This window comes from Poecilia latipinna, unplaced genomic scaffold, assembly GCF_001443285.1.
Source record: "Poecilia latipinna isolate Pla-1442-1.1 unplaced genomic scaffold, P_latipinna-1.0 Scaffold460, whole genome shotgun sequence".
Taxonomy (NCBI): Eukaryota; Metazoa; Chordata; class Actinopteri; order Cyprinodontiformes; family Poeciliidae; genus Poecilia; species Poecilia latipinna.
The window spans coordinates 94393-112157 of NW_015113076.1; the positions used below are offsets into that span (position 1 = coordinate 94393).

At 39.5% G+C, this 17765-nt stretch overlaps 1 protein-coding gene across 3 annotated transcripts; it reads left to right on the forward strand.

Annotated features, from left to right (window-relative positions):
• Positions 1-1158: 1158 nt before the first annotated feature.
• Positions 1159-16875, forward strand: LOC106951457 (ubiquitin-associated protein 2-like). 3 transcript variants are annotated; one of them, XM_015039014.1, is made up of 29 exons: positions 1159-1256; positions 2667-2807; positions 3674-3751; positions 3878-3988; positions 4879-5035; positions 5133-5210; positions 5442-5505; positions 5847-5929; positions 6372-6427; positions 7372-7436; positions 7557-7788; positions 7901-8150; positions 8233-8370; positions 9071-9207; positions 9483-9712; positions 10937-11177; positions 11274-11313; positions 11387-11513; positions 11699-11753; positions 11849-12059; positions 12193-12284; positions 12453-12503; positions 13055-13133; positions 13528-13722; positions 14214-14384; positions 14762-14866; positions 15185-15258; positions 15715-15906; positions 16040-16875. In XM_015039014.1, the coding sequence occupies exons 2-29, from the start codon at positions 2712-2714 to the stop codon at positions 16133-16135; spliced, it is 3504 nt and encodes a 1167-aa protein (XP_014894500.1). In that variant the 5' UTR covers positions 1159-1256; positions 2667-2711; the 3' UTR covers positions 16136-16875. The 3 variants fall into 3 exon arrangements, with proteins under 3 accessions (XP_014894500.1, XP_014894501.1, XP_014894502.1); XM_015039015.1 differs by having other exon boundaries at positions 12456-12503; XM_015039016.1 differs by lacking the exon at positions 14762-14866.
• Positions 16876-17765: the final 890 nt, after the last annotated feature.

Genomic DNA, 17765 nt, shown 5'->3' on the forward strand with positions numbered 1-17765 from the left:
ATTTTCCAATATTTATTATTTATTTATTTATTTTTTACTAATGTCTTTCAAGCTTCAAGCCAAGTTGCTGACAAAGAGGTTCAGAAGTTTTTGGTAGAATATCTTTTGCAAGATGGGATGAAGATTTAATTAAAATTGTTTGTGTTTGTTTAAATATGGTGTCAGTGGTTTATATTTTAATAAGTGCTTTATATATATATATATATATTTTTTTTTTTTTGTAAATTTATATCAACTTAAAGTAATTTTTAAATAATATTTTTTGGCCTTCAGTTTAGATACAGAATCTAATTACTGTATTCATATTTGAGATCAACTTGAAAGTCTGATCTTGTTGAGTTTAACAACCTGGACATATATAGGACTTCACTTTGTCTATGGTAAATGGTATTGTATTTTTGAAAAATATTAATTTTGTTTTCTAATCATGTTTCAAGAGGAAATTTTGCAGCTAATTTTCTTTACAAAGGAAAAAAATGGGAGTCAGGAGAAGATGAAACTAAATATCAAATTTTTAAACGGCATGTCTGAGTGAACAAGTTCTAACCATGTGCATCTAGTGTCATACACCTGTGTAATCTTATGCATTTTAACGGATGTGAACATGCGTTTATTGATCCTTCACTCGAAAAGGTGATTTTTATTTATTTATTATGATATACAGAAATTTTTCTCTTAAGTTTTAATAGCTTAGATCACAGGTGTCAAACTCCAGTCCTGAAGGCCAACTGCCCTGCAACTTTCAGATGTGCCTCTGCTGCACCACACCTGAATAGAATAATTAGGCCATTAGCAAGGCTCTGCAGAACTTATCTACACAAGAAGGAGGTAATTAAGCCATTTCATTCCAGTGTTTTTGTACCTGTGACATCTAAAAACTGCAGGACAGTGGTCCTCAAGCCAGTGTGACACCCCTGGCTTGATTCTCTTAATGCTGTGCTATAATTTGTATTAAATAACGATACATTAAGATTTGGCTGAAAAGAAACCGAAGGGGCTTCATACAGGGTCTAATTTTTTCACAGAACTCGTACATTTACTGACTTTGAATAAAATATAATGAAAACCTAAATAATATCATCAAACACCTTACGCGCGAGTTGTCCTGCAACTTTGTACCACGTGACCTGGTAGATGCTTTTGATTGGTTGTAACGTTTGTTTGTGGAGCTCCGATTCCTTACGTTAAACAACGGCGCGGTGGATCACGTGACACATCTGCTGCTGCCTGCTGGCTGAGCGAAAGCGTGTTAGCAGGTAAAAGAAAGTCAGAATTGTTCAGTGAATTGTGTTTAAAATCCGTCTGAAAATTAAAAATGTTTTTTATTGTGTAATTTGGTTTCGTTTTATAGTCAGTGTTTGACGTTTTACGTGTGTAAACTCGACCTGAACTGGTTGTTCCGTGGTTTGCTAACACGCGAGGCTCTATCCAAACTGTGAACCATTGTATTGCATTTGGGAAAAAAGGCCTTTCACATGCCGGAGCTGGTAGCATTTAGCCGCTCATTACTCTTGTAGCTTCGTGGGCAACTTAAATTTCGACTGAGCCATTGCCATCCGCGGTCCCTGAAGTAAATTAAACGATATTTGGGTCCCGTAGGTACAATAATTTTAAGGAGACACGCAACTGTGTTGCTTTCGTTACAAGTGTTAGCTTGCTGCTAATGTTAGCTTTTCGCTCGGGTTTACACAAAGGGGTATGTCGTCGCTCTTGACGCGTCTGTTTGTTTCCCCCCCCCCATAACTGCCTTGGTGATTGTAAAACAAAAGCGTCGTTGTTTTATGACACGCGGACCAACCGTAAAATTACTGCGCTGATATTCTCCAAGCGAAGACTCTGGAATGGCGTAGGGACTGTTGAAAGAACAAAGGCAAGTGGCTCGCTAGGCTACAGCTATCATGAGCTCGACTGAACGTTGGTCTGTATTTTGACTTTATGTTGTATTTTTTCATTTGAGCGCTTTTCAACGTCGGATAACTTCAGTTATTTCCATGGTCGAAAGATTAAAAACAACAACAACAACAAAAAAAAAACAGTTCTTTGAATCGATTTAAAGCGGATAATACACCCACCATGTAACGTTTACGTGATTTTTGCCTTCCAACTTTCATCAGTGACTAGCCATCCCACTGTTAATTTTTGTTTATTTTTGTAACGTCATTTGAAACCCGCAATTTCCTAACATTTTCGGGATCGTATGGTCTATTAAAAGGTGTGACGTAATCCTTGTTTTTGTGCTTTCAATTTCTACTGATTTTGGCCTACATAGCAGTTCTCTGCTTTGCTTTTTTTTAAATCTATTTTCGGTTTTTTGCTGTAAAGGTTTGTAGCTCATCAAAGGGAACGATATCTATGCCCTCCGACAAGAAACACTGGTAAATACTGACGGTATTTTTGAGTGGGGAAAGGAGGGAGAGCTGTAAGATGACACCCGGACAGTCCCCTCTTGGCTGGCTAAATTTAACAGTGGATGTGGGGTGCGACAGATACGGGGGTTATAGTCTTACATGGTATATAACCGTGTGTCTCAGTCTGCCTATATCAAGTGTACAGCTCTAGTATTGCGCATTTACCCAGAGCCATTTTTTTTAAAGACACAGCTGTTCATTTCTACCTTTTCATAAAATTTCACTTCAATTATCATATTTGTACTTTCTTTCCCCTAGATTTTTTCTATTTTGTACATACATTTTTTTTTGTATATACTGTATATGATGACTTCAGTGGTCAGCAATCCAGCCCGAGGGACTCGGGACAAGACGCTGCCCACAACCACCCAAACAACACAGCCACAGAAACAGATACAGGTGAGATATTGACTGTTTCTCTTTTCTTGAAATTAAAATTGTATTTACTTCTAAAACTACATGAAAATTCACCAAACAAAATGGTTGACCAGAATCATCCAGGCTTTAGCTTGACAGGCCCCGAGTAGTGACCAGTCAGCCAGAAACTCTAATATCTGATCTTGAACGCACCCTATCTGATCGCCATCAGGTCTGCTGACAACACTTTTGTGGGTTACTGGAAAAATATTTTAGAAAGGCTATCAGGTGACACATTGAGATTCAAGAAAGTATTTAAAATCAAACTTCATTTTACATCAGTGTTTCATTCAGGCAGCAAATTTAAGCAAATAAGATGGCTGAAATACAACAGTCACATTAAAAAAAATAAAATAAATCTTTTAAGCTTGTGATTTCTGCCTGTATGTAACATGTGGAATTTGGAAATATTGACATCTTTGTTGATCTGAACTAAGGCCAAGGTCTACATTCTTCAGGAAAATCACTGATTGTTGCTTATAAGTACTAATGTATTGGCTCAAATTGCTAATACAGGATGGTAAGGATAGCTTAAAATGTGAACTTTGTAAGCATTTGGTCTTTGTTTTATGATAACAAAATCTTGTTCACTTCTGGCTCTGATATAAACTTAAAACATGTTTGTTGCAGGAAGGCTTAAAATATTTGTGATTTCTCTTATTCCATTTGTCTTTAAAGAGAAATTGAAACCGCATAAAATGTGTATTGGCAGGTCAAAGCTTTTAGAAGCAGAGATCAAGAAATGAGCACTAAACTCTAATCAGTGAACCCCCACATAAGATAATTTTTAACTGATTAAAACATTTTGCTGTTGTCCTCGCTTAGCTCTGTTTTCTTCTTTCTTGCAGGCCACAGCAGAGCAGATGCGTTTAGCGCAGGTGATCTATGACAATAATGATACTGACTTTGAAGACAAGGTCAAACAGGTATGTTCATACACAGGTGGGAAATAAAACGTAATAGTCTAGATTCATACAGCTTCTTAACATAAATAACTTTGTTGTGGTTCATGATAAAACATAACAGCTTAATTCTGATTCCTTTACATTCAGTTGATTGAGGTAACTGGGAAGACCCAAGATGAATGCGTAGTAGCCCTCCATGACTGCAATGAAGATGCAAACAGAGCCATCAATTTTCTGCTTGAGAGTCCCTCCGACACAGTAAGAGCACACACACAAACATGGATGCACAGAGATAAAAATAATCACATTCTGACTGGCTTTTTTTTTTTTTTTTTTTTAAACTACTACTTAGGGAAAGGGAGGAACTATGATGCTTTTTGCTTTTTTTGTTCTAATCACATAAGACAGTTTTTATTTTTGTTGTTTGAGTTTTCCATACACCCTTTTACTTATTTACTGTTTAAGTCTCAGAATATATTTACTAGTAATCTGTTTCGCGGAGGGCCTTTTTCTTTGTTACACACTGAAGTCATATGCAGAGCAGCGAAAGACGAGCTAGTGTCACTGGGGCAGTCGAGTGTGGACTTGGATAAAAATTGCAGCAAAAGACGTTTGAGGTGATTACCTAGAAGGAATGCCTAAAAGAGGCGCGGTTTCTGTTGTATGGAAGTACTTTGGCTGTGAAAGCTCACGTGTCATTGAAATAACAATAATATGCCATCTGTGTTGAAATAAAGGGGTACTCCCTACAGCAAAACAAGCATGCGGCGGGTTGAAATAATAATAATTAAAAAAAAAATCACTTTTCACGTCACTGAAGATATGGTCCCATTAAGTGCTGTGGGAAAATGTTTTAGAGCTACGACCAAAAGGCTGGATAGCTGCTGTTTAATACCACATTGGAAATATTCTATATTTACACTACAACAGTCATGCCATGTGATTCATTAGTGACACTGTCCGGAAAACTCACTTCTAGAAATCCTGCCTTTTTTTTAAGGATGTTGAAAATGTGATCAACACACATTTGCTTTAAAAGAAAAATACAGTGACAATTGTTGAAAATGCCATGATATAAAATTTTGGTCATACCACGCACCTCTACAGTGTTCTTTGTAGCACCAACATTGATTTTGTTTGCCGTTCAGAACTCCTGGGAGACTGTAGGAAAAAAGCGTAGTATCGGGAAAGAGGGAGGAACCTCGGATTTAAAAGAAAGCCGGGAGAAGAAAGGAGAACGGGAGGCCAGCCGTGGACGTGGAGCGTCCAACAGGAGGGGCAGAGGCATCAGCCGAGGTCGTGAAGGTATGAAATGTTAAAATAGTGTAATGCTGAATAATGTAGACTGTGTATGTGTGCGCAGTTTTCTAATTATTTTATTTTTATTCTGGTTGAATCATAGGTCGCTCAGAGGAGAACGGGTTTGAGGTGACTCCTGGAGAGAGAGGGTCTGACCGTGGACGCAGGGGACGAGGCAGAGGTACACACTAGAATAAAACCCTCTTACTAAATGCAGACAAATCCAGAGTTTGTTTGCTTTTACCAAACTTACTGGACAGACGACCCTGATTCGTGTTCTTAGTGGTCGAAAATTGTTAGGTGATTTCTTTTTATTTGTTTATTTTTGTTCTTATTATATATGTTCATAAAGTCTTTAATCAGAAATTAAGGTTGAAAGGTTCCAATTAGCTCATGTCTATTTTCCCTTCAGGAGTCGGGGGCCGTGGGAGAGGAAGAGGAACTGTTGGAAACAGGTTCTCTTCACAAGGAATGGGGTAAGAATATTGACTTAAATCCTGTTCAGTTGTTATCGGTATCGATTGATAAAACATTGAGTTAAATCTTAAGCGCTGTTAAAACATGTACACCTGGGGCACTGGGTGGCTCAATTCTTAAAGCGTGGGCACCATTTGCAGAGGCTCTGGTTCTTGATGTGGTGTGATTTTGGGGCATTTGCTTCATGTCTTCCCCTTATCCCTGCTCCTCATCTCCTGCCCATTTACTGTTCAAGAAAGGAAAAATCCAAACAAAAACAAAAAAATGCACACCCTATCCGCAGGAACAAGATCTTGTATTTTAATATTAGTTTGAGTAATTTACTTTTTACTTCTTCCAGCACTTTTAATCCTGCTGACTACACCTCAAACTCCAGAGCCAACCAGGACAGATTGGAGGGCAATGAAACTACTGAGGGAACTGGTAAATAAGATGATAGAAACTAAGCTTCCACATTATGAAGTCAGATTTTGCTCATGTTTTTAACAATGACTGTATTCTTTGTTTGGTATCAGTCCATTCTTTAGTAGCACAGTTTCACTGCTTTTGAGATCCACACTACAAGACATAAATTTACTACTGCGGTGTAGCATTGTAGTCCTTCAGAGCCACTGTCTTCAGAGTTTAGATGCCTCCTTGTTTACAGACACTTGATGAATGGATCAGTACCAGGACTCTGCAGGATTTGATGAAATGCTAAGGGTGTGATTCAGGTGGAACAAGGATACCTCTAAAAACATCAAGACTTTGCCTCTTGTGGACTGGAGTTGGAGATATAGCTCAGGGTGAAATTAAAACCGTGTGAGAAGAGTTGAAGGAAACTCAAAACAATAATTTGACAGCTTTTGCTCTCTTTCTCTGTCAGGATCATGGCGCGGAAACAATATGGAAGACTGGAATTCAGAAGAATGGAACGAGGATGTAAGACATAACAGTTTAAATATGAGATTAATTATCAATACTGTATACAGTACTTTTGCAATTTTATGCACTTGTTTGTTTCCAGTTTGCAATGTCCATCATGTCTTGTCATATTTACAACAGCGTCATTTCTCAGTTACTGTCGCTGCGTAACATATGGGGGATGAACACAAATCTAAGTCCACAAAGCCTTGAATTATTTGCTTTGACTGAAATATAAATACACTTTATAGGGGTATATTTTGAGTCAATATTGTAATTATTGATACTCGAAGTCTGTTTTTAAGAAGCAAGAGCATGTTTGCACCCTACTGGCTTCAATTTTGTACCCGTTAGCTTTTTTTATTTAATGTAGTTAAACCATGTTGTATGACTGTATTTATTGTTTGGCAGTGGAGTATTTTCATTAGTATTGGAGAAAGTGGTCTAACCTGGCATAGTTTCATTAAATTCTAAATATACCATACCAACTTTATTTATAAAGCACTTTAAAACAACAACAGCTGTTACAAGGTGCTGTACATTAAAACACAACATAATAAAAAAAAGAGGACTGTTTTGGTCCAGTTGCTGAATATTAGTGGGATACACAGGGATCACATATATCACTCAGTTTTCTTGCAGTAAACTGAGTAGAATATTGAGAATCATTTCTAATCTTTGGCCATCAAAGCTGGTACAAAAACTCTCTCTGGGGGTTACAGGCCCTAGTTTAGACGGCACCATTTGTAATGCAAAAGCCTGGTATGAAACAACCACATTGCCAAGAAGCAAAACAGCTCAGGGGCTAAATGACATGCAAGCATCTTGGTAAATAATGGTAACTGCTTATTGATGGAAATGAAGGTTGCACTTGATACAAGGTTGGAAAGAAGTTTCATTTGACCTACAGTGTCAGCCATACGCAGAGATAATCTCTTGACTGTATTTATTTTCTATCACAGTTGTCTGAGACCAAAGTGTTCACTGCCTCTTCTGCTCCAGCTAACCACATCACACCTGGACACAAGTAAGTCCAACCTTAAAAGTCTTTATAAAACAGGCTTTAAAAATCCCAATCTTCTTCATACTCGTCTTCTGAAAACAAATCTCTTCTCTACTTCTGTTCTCTTGTCCTGTATCTGGTCAGTGTGGACCTGGCTAGCATACTGCCTAAGACTGGAGTGACTGTGGGAGGTTCTGTGGACTCTGACTTGGGAGCAATCGTTGATGGTCCTTCAGCAGAGGATTTGGGCCAAAGCCTGGTGTTCACCAACTCCCACCACAATGGACGGACTGCAACACACAGCTACGCACATGCCACCGCCAACAGCTACGCTCATGCTGCCTCTGCTAGCACCACCTATGCACATGCTGCACTGGTATTCCTTACCACACACACACTCTCACACCTGTTAGAGAATCTGTATTTCATAAATATTACTAATCTGTGGTACTGTTGAAGTCATTTTGTCTTGTCTGTTATGCTCCCAGTCTTCAGTCATAGGTTCTGGTTTTGGGTCCCTGAATGCACCTAAGCAGGCACCAGGTCCAGACATTTGCATGTCTGAGCCACTCAATGGGCCTCGATTGCCTCAGAGGACCAGTCAGATGTTGGCAACAAGCGGCGGCGTCTCCAAAGACCCAGGACAACCTCCGATGCAGAGTCCAGCTCCTGCAGCTTCACCTACTCCAGATAGCAAGGCTCAGAGGGTTGAAAATGGCCCTGTTGGATCCCAAAACTGTAAGTTGATATTAAATTAGGACTTGGGTGCTCTAAATTAACCATGTATTTGTACAATGGTATTTGTTTGTGTTCTCTGAAGTGGAAATGAAGCATCAGCCAGAACCATCTGCAGTGCTCAGCCAGCTTGCTCAAAGGCAGCAGCAGTCCTCCATACTGCCCACCACAGAGCCTCTGGGCCTGTCTCAGCCACACGCTCCACAGGCCCCCACACCACCAGGTACAGCCACAGAATAGCTCAACACACTATTGAATACTTTTAATCTTCATGATGTTAAAGAAGATTCTAATATGTAAAATGTTACATGGCGTCTTCTGTTTAAAACAGAACTGTAACAATACTCACTATAAATGCTACAATGACCTGGAATTGATCATTACAGTTGTTGGGGTTTTTTGTAGTTATTTCCTAACATTTTATTTGACAAGATTAGATTATTAATAAAGAATAACCATAAATTGGGGGGGTATTTTTTTATGTTGGCTACTTAACAAAGATGATGAGGCAACAAACTTCAGTTTTAAAACAGTCGTCCTTCAGTCAGTGCTGAAGGACGCTGACTGCTCCAAGCAAAGGAGCTTAGTGAAGCTCCTTTACTTACCCAACTATGGCATTTTTGTGACAGGAATTACTTCTCAACGGTTAGTTTATTATTCTTTCATCCTGCTGATTAGTACTGTGTAGAAACAGGCAAGTGTAGCTTTTAATTAAAAGGATTATAAACAGCAGGAATGATGCAATGAATAAATGGCCCACTGATCTATGCAATGTTTAAAATTTTTGTTTATTTGATCAGTCTCCGTTTTTATCAGTCTCTGTATGAGGAGATTATGGCAGTGTTGTGTTTCACATGTCTTCTTTTGACACTTGCATGATCCTGTGGGTTTATTGTATGCAAAAACATTGTTTTGAATTTCAGGTCAGGAGTCTTCTGGGCTCCCTGTAAGAGACGGATCTTCTCCAGGAAGTAAGCAGTCAGGCCTGGATCTTTCGATCTCTGATCCTCCTCAGCGACAGTTAAAGACCCAGCGACGCAGAGCTCCTCTTCCATCAAAGGTAAAAATATCAGAGCTCCTAAGAACATAAAATGTACAATACAATCCCTGGATAGATGATGGGAATGTTACTCGTAAGACATCAACTTATATTTTATAAAGAGTTTTAAACTTTGAAACCACTTCACATCAAGTTGAAGTGTTTCTACAGATTGCATTGCAGCTTTGGGGTGGTAATTATTATTTTTGACCCCTTTTGTAAATAAGAAGTACACAGGATTTATACCAGTGTTGGTTTGCTTTCTTTTTCTACAACATGCATTCCTTCTGTCTCAGATTCCATCGTCAGCGGTGGAAATGCCAGGTTCAGCCGACATCTCTGGTCTGAACGTTCAGTTCGGAGCTCTTGACTTCAGCTCTGAAGCTGGAAGTGTAACAGCAGACTCTCAAGCCGAGTTGGCCCGGGAACATTCATCCACCCTGGTTCAGACCACCATGCCTGCTCCTGCAGCTGTTCCCACACAGCAGGCACAGAACAGCATGTTCCCCAAGTCAGGACCTGTGAGGTATGTGGCTATTAAAAGTGAACAGTCTTCATACAAAAGGATGCGGGCCCAATGATAAATTGGTATTTTTATTATAATAAAATTAAAATAAAATATGTTGTATAAAGCAGGACACATCAAATTTTAAAATAAATTAAATTTAACTCTATTATGGCAATCCAGTGAGTTCTGTAATAATTCCATCTTTTATATTAAAGATTCCACATGGGTGTCATGAATCTATTACATGGTAGGTCTGTTGACATTTGCTTCAGATGATGGCAAGATTTTTTTCATGCTCCTGTCAAAATAGGTCTTCCCAGGTTACACACTGACATTCAAGTTCCCATATAAACTACAACATAACCAGCATAGTTTCCATAGTTTTCAACTAGTGCATATCTAACATAGTTTTTGAAAAGAGGTCTTTAACTTTTTTAAAATGCAAGGAATTATTATTTTTTCTTTCTCCATTCTATGTATATTTCTGTACTATTTCTAGTCTTTGTCTGGGGGTTGTTTTGCCTTCACACTGTCTCCTTTAGTTTAAATTTGGTTTTAGTTGAGTAAAATATCTAATCATGTTCTTTCCTTCATTCCCTGCAGTAGTTATTCATTCAGTTGTGATCTGCAAATGCTTGACCAAACTTGCACTTTCTCTTTGCCTTTTGGTGTCAATTTCATGTGCTTATCTTTTGTTTTCGTTCTTATCCTACCTCCTCTTGTTTCTTCATTTCTTTACTTCCTTTCCCCCCTTCTTGAAAGCTCAACCACTGCAGAAGTAGTTATAGTAAGGTCTGGAATTTTCTATTTCATAATGGAGGAAATGGAAAAACCTGTAAGAATGCAGCAACAGGCAGCTGAGGAACATCACAGATCTAGTTAATGCACTATGCAGCCTATGAAAAACTCCACACCCATTGACACTTCCCAGAGAGACTAGAGCCACACAGAAAGGACAATATGGCAGAAGATAGATCTGTTTAAAAACTTTTTTTTTTCTTTCCAGAAACCTAATATACCACATCTGTGTTTAACTAAACTTGCTGTATTGACAATAAACCAATTTGGTTACATGTTGACATAGTTTTAAGCCAAGCACCATAATGCCCTTGTAAAACATTTCCACAATTCTTTTCAACACCTGCATAATTAAACTATTGATGTATAAGCAACACTTTTCAATATTTCTATCAAATATTTCCCTTTTTTTTTTTTTTTTTTTTTTTTTCCCCTTTTTAACAGGGACCACATGGGCACGTTACCCCCAGCTGTATCAGATGCCAGCTTTCCTTCTCCATCTCTGGGCCTACCTGGTGCTACTCCCTCCCCATCACTCGGTCTCCCCAGTGCAGCAGCGCCACCGTCCTCTTCAGTTCCTACTCCAACCAGTCGAGTTGACAACAGCAGCTCAAGAACGCTGCCTCCTCATCTTGGCTTCTCGCAGAGCAAAGACGTCCCATCAGGTGTTGCTGCTCCTCTGACTGTAAGTACAAACAACTTGGTCCTGTTTTGCTCCTGAAGGCTTAATGTGACCGTGGCCTGGTGAATTTTAAGACAAAATGCGTTCTTCCCGTTATAGAATGGCTACAGTGCTATGAAGACACAGGGCACACAGGAAAGTAAGTACACCCACTACTAAAATATTGTATGTCTTCAACACACAATATACATTTCTCTTCTTCTTTAAACCAGGCTCTACGTCGTCTAGATCTGTGAAAACAGAATCTCCTGTTATGACCAGTGAGGGTGGATCTGGACACCATATTCCTTCCCCTGTAGTTACTCCATCCCACTCAGCCCCCATCTCATCACTCGGCAGGTAATGGCTGGCTCACTCATACTGACATTTAACATGGAGATAATGATGGTTTCAAGCACATATCCTAATCCTATAATGTGGAGAAAACAAATCTCTGAATCTCCTAGCTTCTAAGACTCATTTTCCTTTAAAGCTGAGACTTTCATTTGCATCAGGTTAATGGATGTATTCTCTTCTCTTTGCAGTCACATGAGCAGTACTCACTCGTCTGGATCAGCCCTCGTCACAAGTTCCCTCACTGTAAGTTTATAAGCATCTAATGCTGAGATTATGCTTCCAATTCCTTTTAGTCCTGAATTTCTCACACTTGATTTGGTTATTTCTTTCTTGACCAGATGACCAATGAGGAAAGCAGCAGCAGCAACCTTCATGCCTTTTCATCATCCTCCAGCCAAGCTGTCCCTCCTGCTGCGTCCACGATTGTCAGCACTTCATCCTCCAATGGTCTGCACCAATCAGCAGGACCAGGACTGAGTCAGAATGGCACAAACACCACAATCTCAGCTGCAGGCAGCCGCACAGCACCACAACTCACCACCACTTCTAGTAAGTTATTTTTATCTGGACACAAGAGTCGGTCAACTTGCTTCAGTATTTCCAATTAGCTGCTTGATTTATGTCACTCCATTTGTTTATGAAAGAGAAGGTCATGTGGGTTTCTGCTCTTCCTCCCCTGCAGGTAAGGCTCCTCCTAATTTGGCCCAAGGAGTGCCGCCGCTACTGGCTAACCAGTACATTATGGGTCCTGGTGGCTTGCTCCCTGCTTACCCGGTAACTTTCTTTTCCTAATTTATAGTAGCTCGTCTTCATTCTCCTAAATGTCATGTTTTACAAGCAGAGACTTAAATGAATTCCTGCGTCATTCCTGAGGATTTTCTAAATATTTCACCATGACACAAGGTGACAATTTATTACCTTTTTTTTCTCCCCTCCCAACAGCAGATCTATGGATATGAAGACTTACAAATGCTGCAGTCTCGACTGCCTTTGGTGAGTCTTTTTCTCATGCTGCTCCAATCTAAACAAAATGTATTCACATCCATAACGTCTGATCCCCGATGGTCTTGCATCGCAGTTTAAAAATTAAACCACTTATCTCTGCTTTTAAACTGCTTTTTCTTCAAATAGATTTAGCTGTTTTTATGACTGTTAAATGTTTAATTTTTCTTAGTCACTTCCTGATTTTGATCTCCATGTTAGTTCTTTGCCAACTCAGCCTGCTTTACCTTCTTGGCTTCACAAACTACATAACCAAATGATTTTTTCCCTTCCTTATAGTAACTTGGTAACACAAAAGATGCGTCATTTGAAAAATTAGGTTCATGTTTTTAAACGCTACTGAATTTACCGTTTCTATTAATGCTCAAGGTCTTGTTCAATTTATTTGTTTTTCTCCTTCTCACAACCATACACATCAGTGCAGTTTCTCTTTGGTCAAACAACTCTTTAAGTTTAGCATGTGCTTGTATAATTATCCATTGAATCGGTTCCTTTTTTCACATCATCTTTAACCCCTTGATTGATTTATTTATTTTTATCAGGACTACTACGGTGTAACATTCCCTGGTGCTACAGCTCCAATCCCTGGAAGAGAGAGCCTGGCTAATAATCCATATTCTGGTGAGTAAAATATGGTTTACTTTGATCATTAATACTGAATAGTCAACGCCACTTTTCCCCAAATTGACATGTATGAATATTCCCCCTGATCTGTATGTTTGAACCATACGTCAACATAATTTAAGAGCATGATGGCCACTAAGGCCTTGTACATATGTAGAGGGCCTTTATAAAGACAAATATCTCTGCCACATAGCTTTAAGAAATATTGTATAGTAAGGCTTTAAGAAAAGCTTTCATTCAGAAAAACCTGCACAAATACATCAGAGTGTTGGTTTCTAAACATGCCAAAAGCACAGTGGGCAGTGTAGCGCTAAAGCCTTAGTCAACCAATCAGAATACTTCAACACAAATATTCCAGTGATCCAGATTTTCTGTGTGTTTATGTTTGCAGGTGAGGCAACAAAGTTTGGCAGGAATGACTCTTCTTCCCCGGCTCCCCCAACTAGCCTGGCTACTGCCGGGGTCCAGTCTCAGACCCAGCAGACCCAGCAGGCAGGGACTCAAGCACAGGGTCAGAACCAGGGTCAGCAGACACAGAACCAGGCCTTTCTCAACCCGCCTCTGCCACCTGGCTACGGATACACTGGTAAAGAAAACCAGAACCTGCAGATGATTATGTTGATCATTGACAAGATGTCTATTATATGTAAAGCAGTTATCTACAGGTCCTCTCCCCTTGACCTTTAAAGCTTTGCAAACGTGACACTGAGGCACATTCTGCATGAACTTTTCATTTTCTGATTGGTTAAATGGAATTGATGAAAGAACTTCATTTGAAATGTGTATTTTTCTTCCCTGCTTCTTAAGGTTTCTTGAATGAAACATCGACTGCCTAAGTTGGCACTACACAATAAAATCATTTTCATAGTTTACTTTATTAGCGTTTGATTTAAGTCCTTCAGGTTGTGAAAGGTACTTATTCTAATTAACTAATTGTTACTCTAACATTTACACAAGGTACAAATAACCTTTTTCCTGGCAGAATTCAGAAAAAAAGATCAGACAGTTTTACCGTATTAGTTCAGTTGAAATTGTGCTAAGCTTTGATTTCCCCCCCCCTCCCCTGCTCTCTCTCAGGTCTGCCATACTACGCTGGCATGCCTGGCGTTCCTTCAGCCTTCCAGTACGGCCCCACAGTGTTTGTGCCTCCAGCGTCTGCCAAGCAGCCTGCGATGGGCCTGGCCAACCCCTCCAGTCAGTACCACCAACAGCATCAGCCAAGTTACGGGCAGCACGCCTACGGTGCAGGTGGGACATTACTACGCTCGCTCATCTGTTACTGAAACAGTGTTGCACATAGTTTGGACAAAGCAAATACTCCCAAGATTGGTGACATCAGACTCTAGTTATGTGGTTAAAAGCTGCTCCCATGTCTGTAGAGGAACGAGGACATCTTGCTGCATGTGTGTGGTCTGTTTATTTGCCTGCTTGCTTAGCTGAAAGCCACTCCTGAAGTTGAACATACAGTCACACTTTCCATCACTGTCAGGTTGCCGTATCTCTCTGACCTGCTCCAATCCCTTCTTCTCCACCTATCCATTTTCCTCTTCATAAATTTCATTGCTCATCTCCCTTCTGATTCCCCACCCCCCTCTTTCTGTCCTGTGCTGTTCCTCGTCCTTCAGCTTTTGATGACCTGTCTCAAGCCCACGGTGGGGATTACAATAAGACAGGGTATGGAGGCTCTGCCCAGTCACAGGCCAAATCAGCAGGCAGCGGCCCAGGGAAAGGTACACACAACACATGTGCATCCTGAAACATTCCTTATTTACTACAGTGGAAACATGGAAATCTATCCACATGGGCTACAGCAGCTCATTGCAGAGAGTGGTGAAAAAGTGAGACAATGTGCCGCTGCACCTCCTCACCTAATCTGCTTCTTCCTGCGGGCTGGCGTCTGGAATACTAACATGGAAACAGAAATTCAAGATTTACTGCTAAACAGCAAAGAGATTGGTTTAAAGCTTTTGCCAATTCTTGTTTTTCACTGCCGGTTCAAGTAGCTTTCATTAAAATATTTCTTCATTTCCTTTTCTCTCATTTCTCAGCACCAGGATTGTCTGGATCAGCAACGGCTGGTGGAGTTCCTGATATGGGAGGTTCCATATACAGCAAAACACAGGTATGTTTCTCATCATGTTTCTGTGATTAATGTTTAATATCTTTTGGTGATGTGTTTGCTAGAAGTTTGGAGTATATATGGGTTTCAGCACTGTGATGGGGAGGTGCCTCCATTTTATCTTAAAGGAGTTTAATCATTTATTTGTTTACAAGCTTCTCCATCCAAGGAGTTAAATATTAGGGAAAACCAAACATAACCATAAGTGATATTATGTATATATTTAACATTCTATGGGTGAAAGAAGTAATTTTAGAATACCTTAAATATAGAATAAATAAAAACAAGTATGTACATATGTTAGTCTGTAAACGGATCAGTAAATGAGTCCAGAGAAAACTTAAAGGCACTTACAGTTGGGCATTTGTATAGTCTGACTGCAGACAGGAATGATTGTTAAATGAGCGACACCAGACTTGCAGGTTCTCATGAAGTAATTGAAACTCTTTTGTCTCTCAGTCGTTTGATAAGCAAGGCTTCCACACCGGGACGCCACCTCCCTTCAGTCTGCCTTCTGCTCTGGGAGGTGCCAGCCCCATGAACCCTGGTGGAGCGCCTGGCTATGCTCCTGGCCCCTTCCTGCACATCCTGCCTCCACACCAACAACCCCACTCCCAGCTGATGCACCATCACCTAACACAAGATGGACAGGTAAGCAAAGGCCAAACCTTCCGTCTGCACACCTCTAAAATTGTACGTCTATAGCAAACGTGTGGGAAAATTTCTATGGCAGAACAGGATGCGAGATGAAATCTCATCTGAACGACTCTTTGTTTCATTGCAGGGTGGTCCAGGTCAGCGAAATCAGTCCAGCAGTATGCAGCAGAAAACCCAAGGCAGCAAGTCCAGCTATGGCAGCTCTCCCTACTGGGCAAACTGAGGAATGCTCCCCATTCCCTTCTCCCCCAAAAGGCTGTGTGGTTGCATGAGAGCGTGTGTGTAAAGTTACAACAAAACAAATGGAAAACATTAAAAAAAAAAACAAAAAAAAAAACAGGCACACTACCCTTACAATGAGCATTATGCTCTCCCCACCTCCCCAAGTCCTCATAAGTCTTTTGGGTTCTCTCTTCCCTCTTCTTTTCAAAATTGGTTGTACATGTAAGATATTTATGTATGTATTTATATATAAATATATATATATACTGTATATGTAATAGTAGAACATAAAGTGGTTGCCGCATTTTATTTTTGAAGGACTTTTTGTTTACTTTTTTCAAAACTGCAGGAAAAATTGTTACATTTAATGAGTGAAGATGATAAATGATCCGATCCTCCTGAAGAAACAGAAAAATGAAAAGGAGAGCGCAGTAGCACTGATCACATATGAGGACATTTCAGATGGGGGTGGGGTTTATAATGACTAACTGCATCTGTCTTTTTTTTTTCCCTTTTTTTTTATACATGACATCCTGTATTGCTTAATTCATCCTCTTTAAATTTCTTTCATACATTTTTCTCCTTCTAGCTCCCTCCCCTGGAAGCTGCCTTGGCGCCCCGTGTCCATACCTCCCCTTTTTAAAAACTACATACCAGACCTGTCCAACCAAATTTTATATTTTAATTTAATTTTAACCCTTATTTCTCTCTAAATAAAGTTCTGAGCAGTTGGAGCTCCAACTTCTGTCTCGTCTTTTCATCTCTATGGGTGCCAGTTTTTACACTGGCTATATTTCAGATTATTATTTTTTTTTTTAAAGTTCGACTTGGTTATAAATATTTGGTAATGAGACATTTTCTTGGCTCTTTTAATAGGAAGTCGTTCAGTGGAGATGAGGTGCAGTGCAGTGAGATCCTGTGAATGGATTCAATAGAAATCTGTAAAATTGAGGTACAGAAGCAGATATGGATTGTAAGTGGCAAATAGGTGCATTTCTAGACCTTCAGTAATGAGAATCAAAAGGTTACATTTATTGTTTTAGAACAGTAAGGATGGATGTGCTCAGATTTTTTCCCTTAAAGATTTACTTTAAAATAATGTAAAGAATTTGTGCAGAATGTTAGACCAACTTTTATTTTTTTAACTAAGCTACTTTAAATATGTGGGTAACAGAGATGGTACTTGCTCACACTGCCAAAGGTAATAAATCCTAATTCGGTGAATGTCTGTGCTTGAATGGCTAGCAAACTCACCTGACCAGAACTCCATAGAAAAGTTAAGACTGCCATCAGAGAAATGTTTCTGTTGCATCTCAGCAGCACTGATGCAGTCATTTATGCAAAAGAAGATCCAACCAAGTACTGGCAGCGTAGAAGTGAACATATTTTTCAGGAGCCTGATGCTTCTCTTGAAAAATTTACTTTTTTGTTGAGCTTATCAAATTTTCTTACACCCCAAATTCTGTTTTCTCTCTAAGCCATAGTCATCACTATAAGAAATAAAGGCTTAAGTATAATAAATTGTGAATTTTTTAATTATTTTTTTTAGATGCAGCATGATTCATAAATCCTTTTTACACAGCATGGGAAAAGCACAACTGGAGACTGCGACAGTACGTTTCAAACATTGC

Excerpts from the sequence above, each read along its gene's own strand:
- LOC106951457 (XM_015039014.1), top strand. The coding sequence starts at position 2,712 with ATGATGACTTCAGTGGTCAGCAATCCAGCCCGAGGGACTCGGGACAAG. Across the intron at positions 2,808-3,673 it reads AGCCACAGAAACAGATACAG|GCCACAGCAGAGCAGATGCG; the intron begins GTGAGATATTGA and ends TCTTTCTTGCAG. Across the intron at positions 14,385-14,761 it reads GCAGCACGCCTACGGTGCAG|CTTTTGATGACCTGTCTCAA; the intron begins GTGGGACATTAC and ends CTCGTCCTTCAG.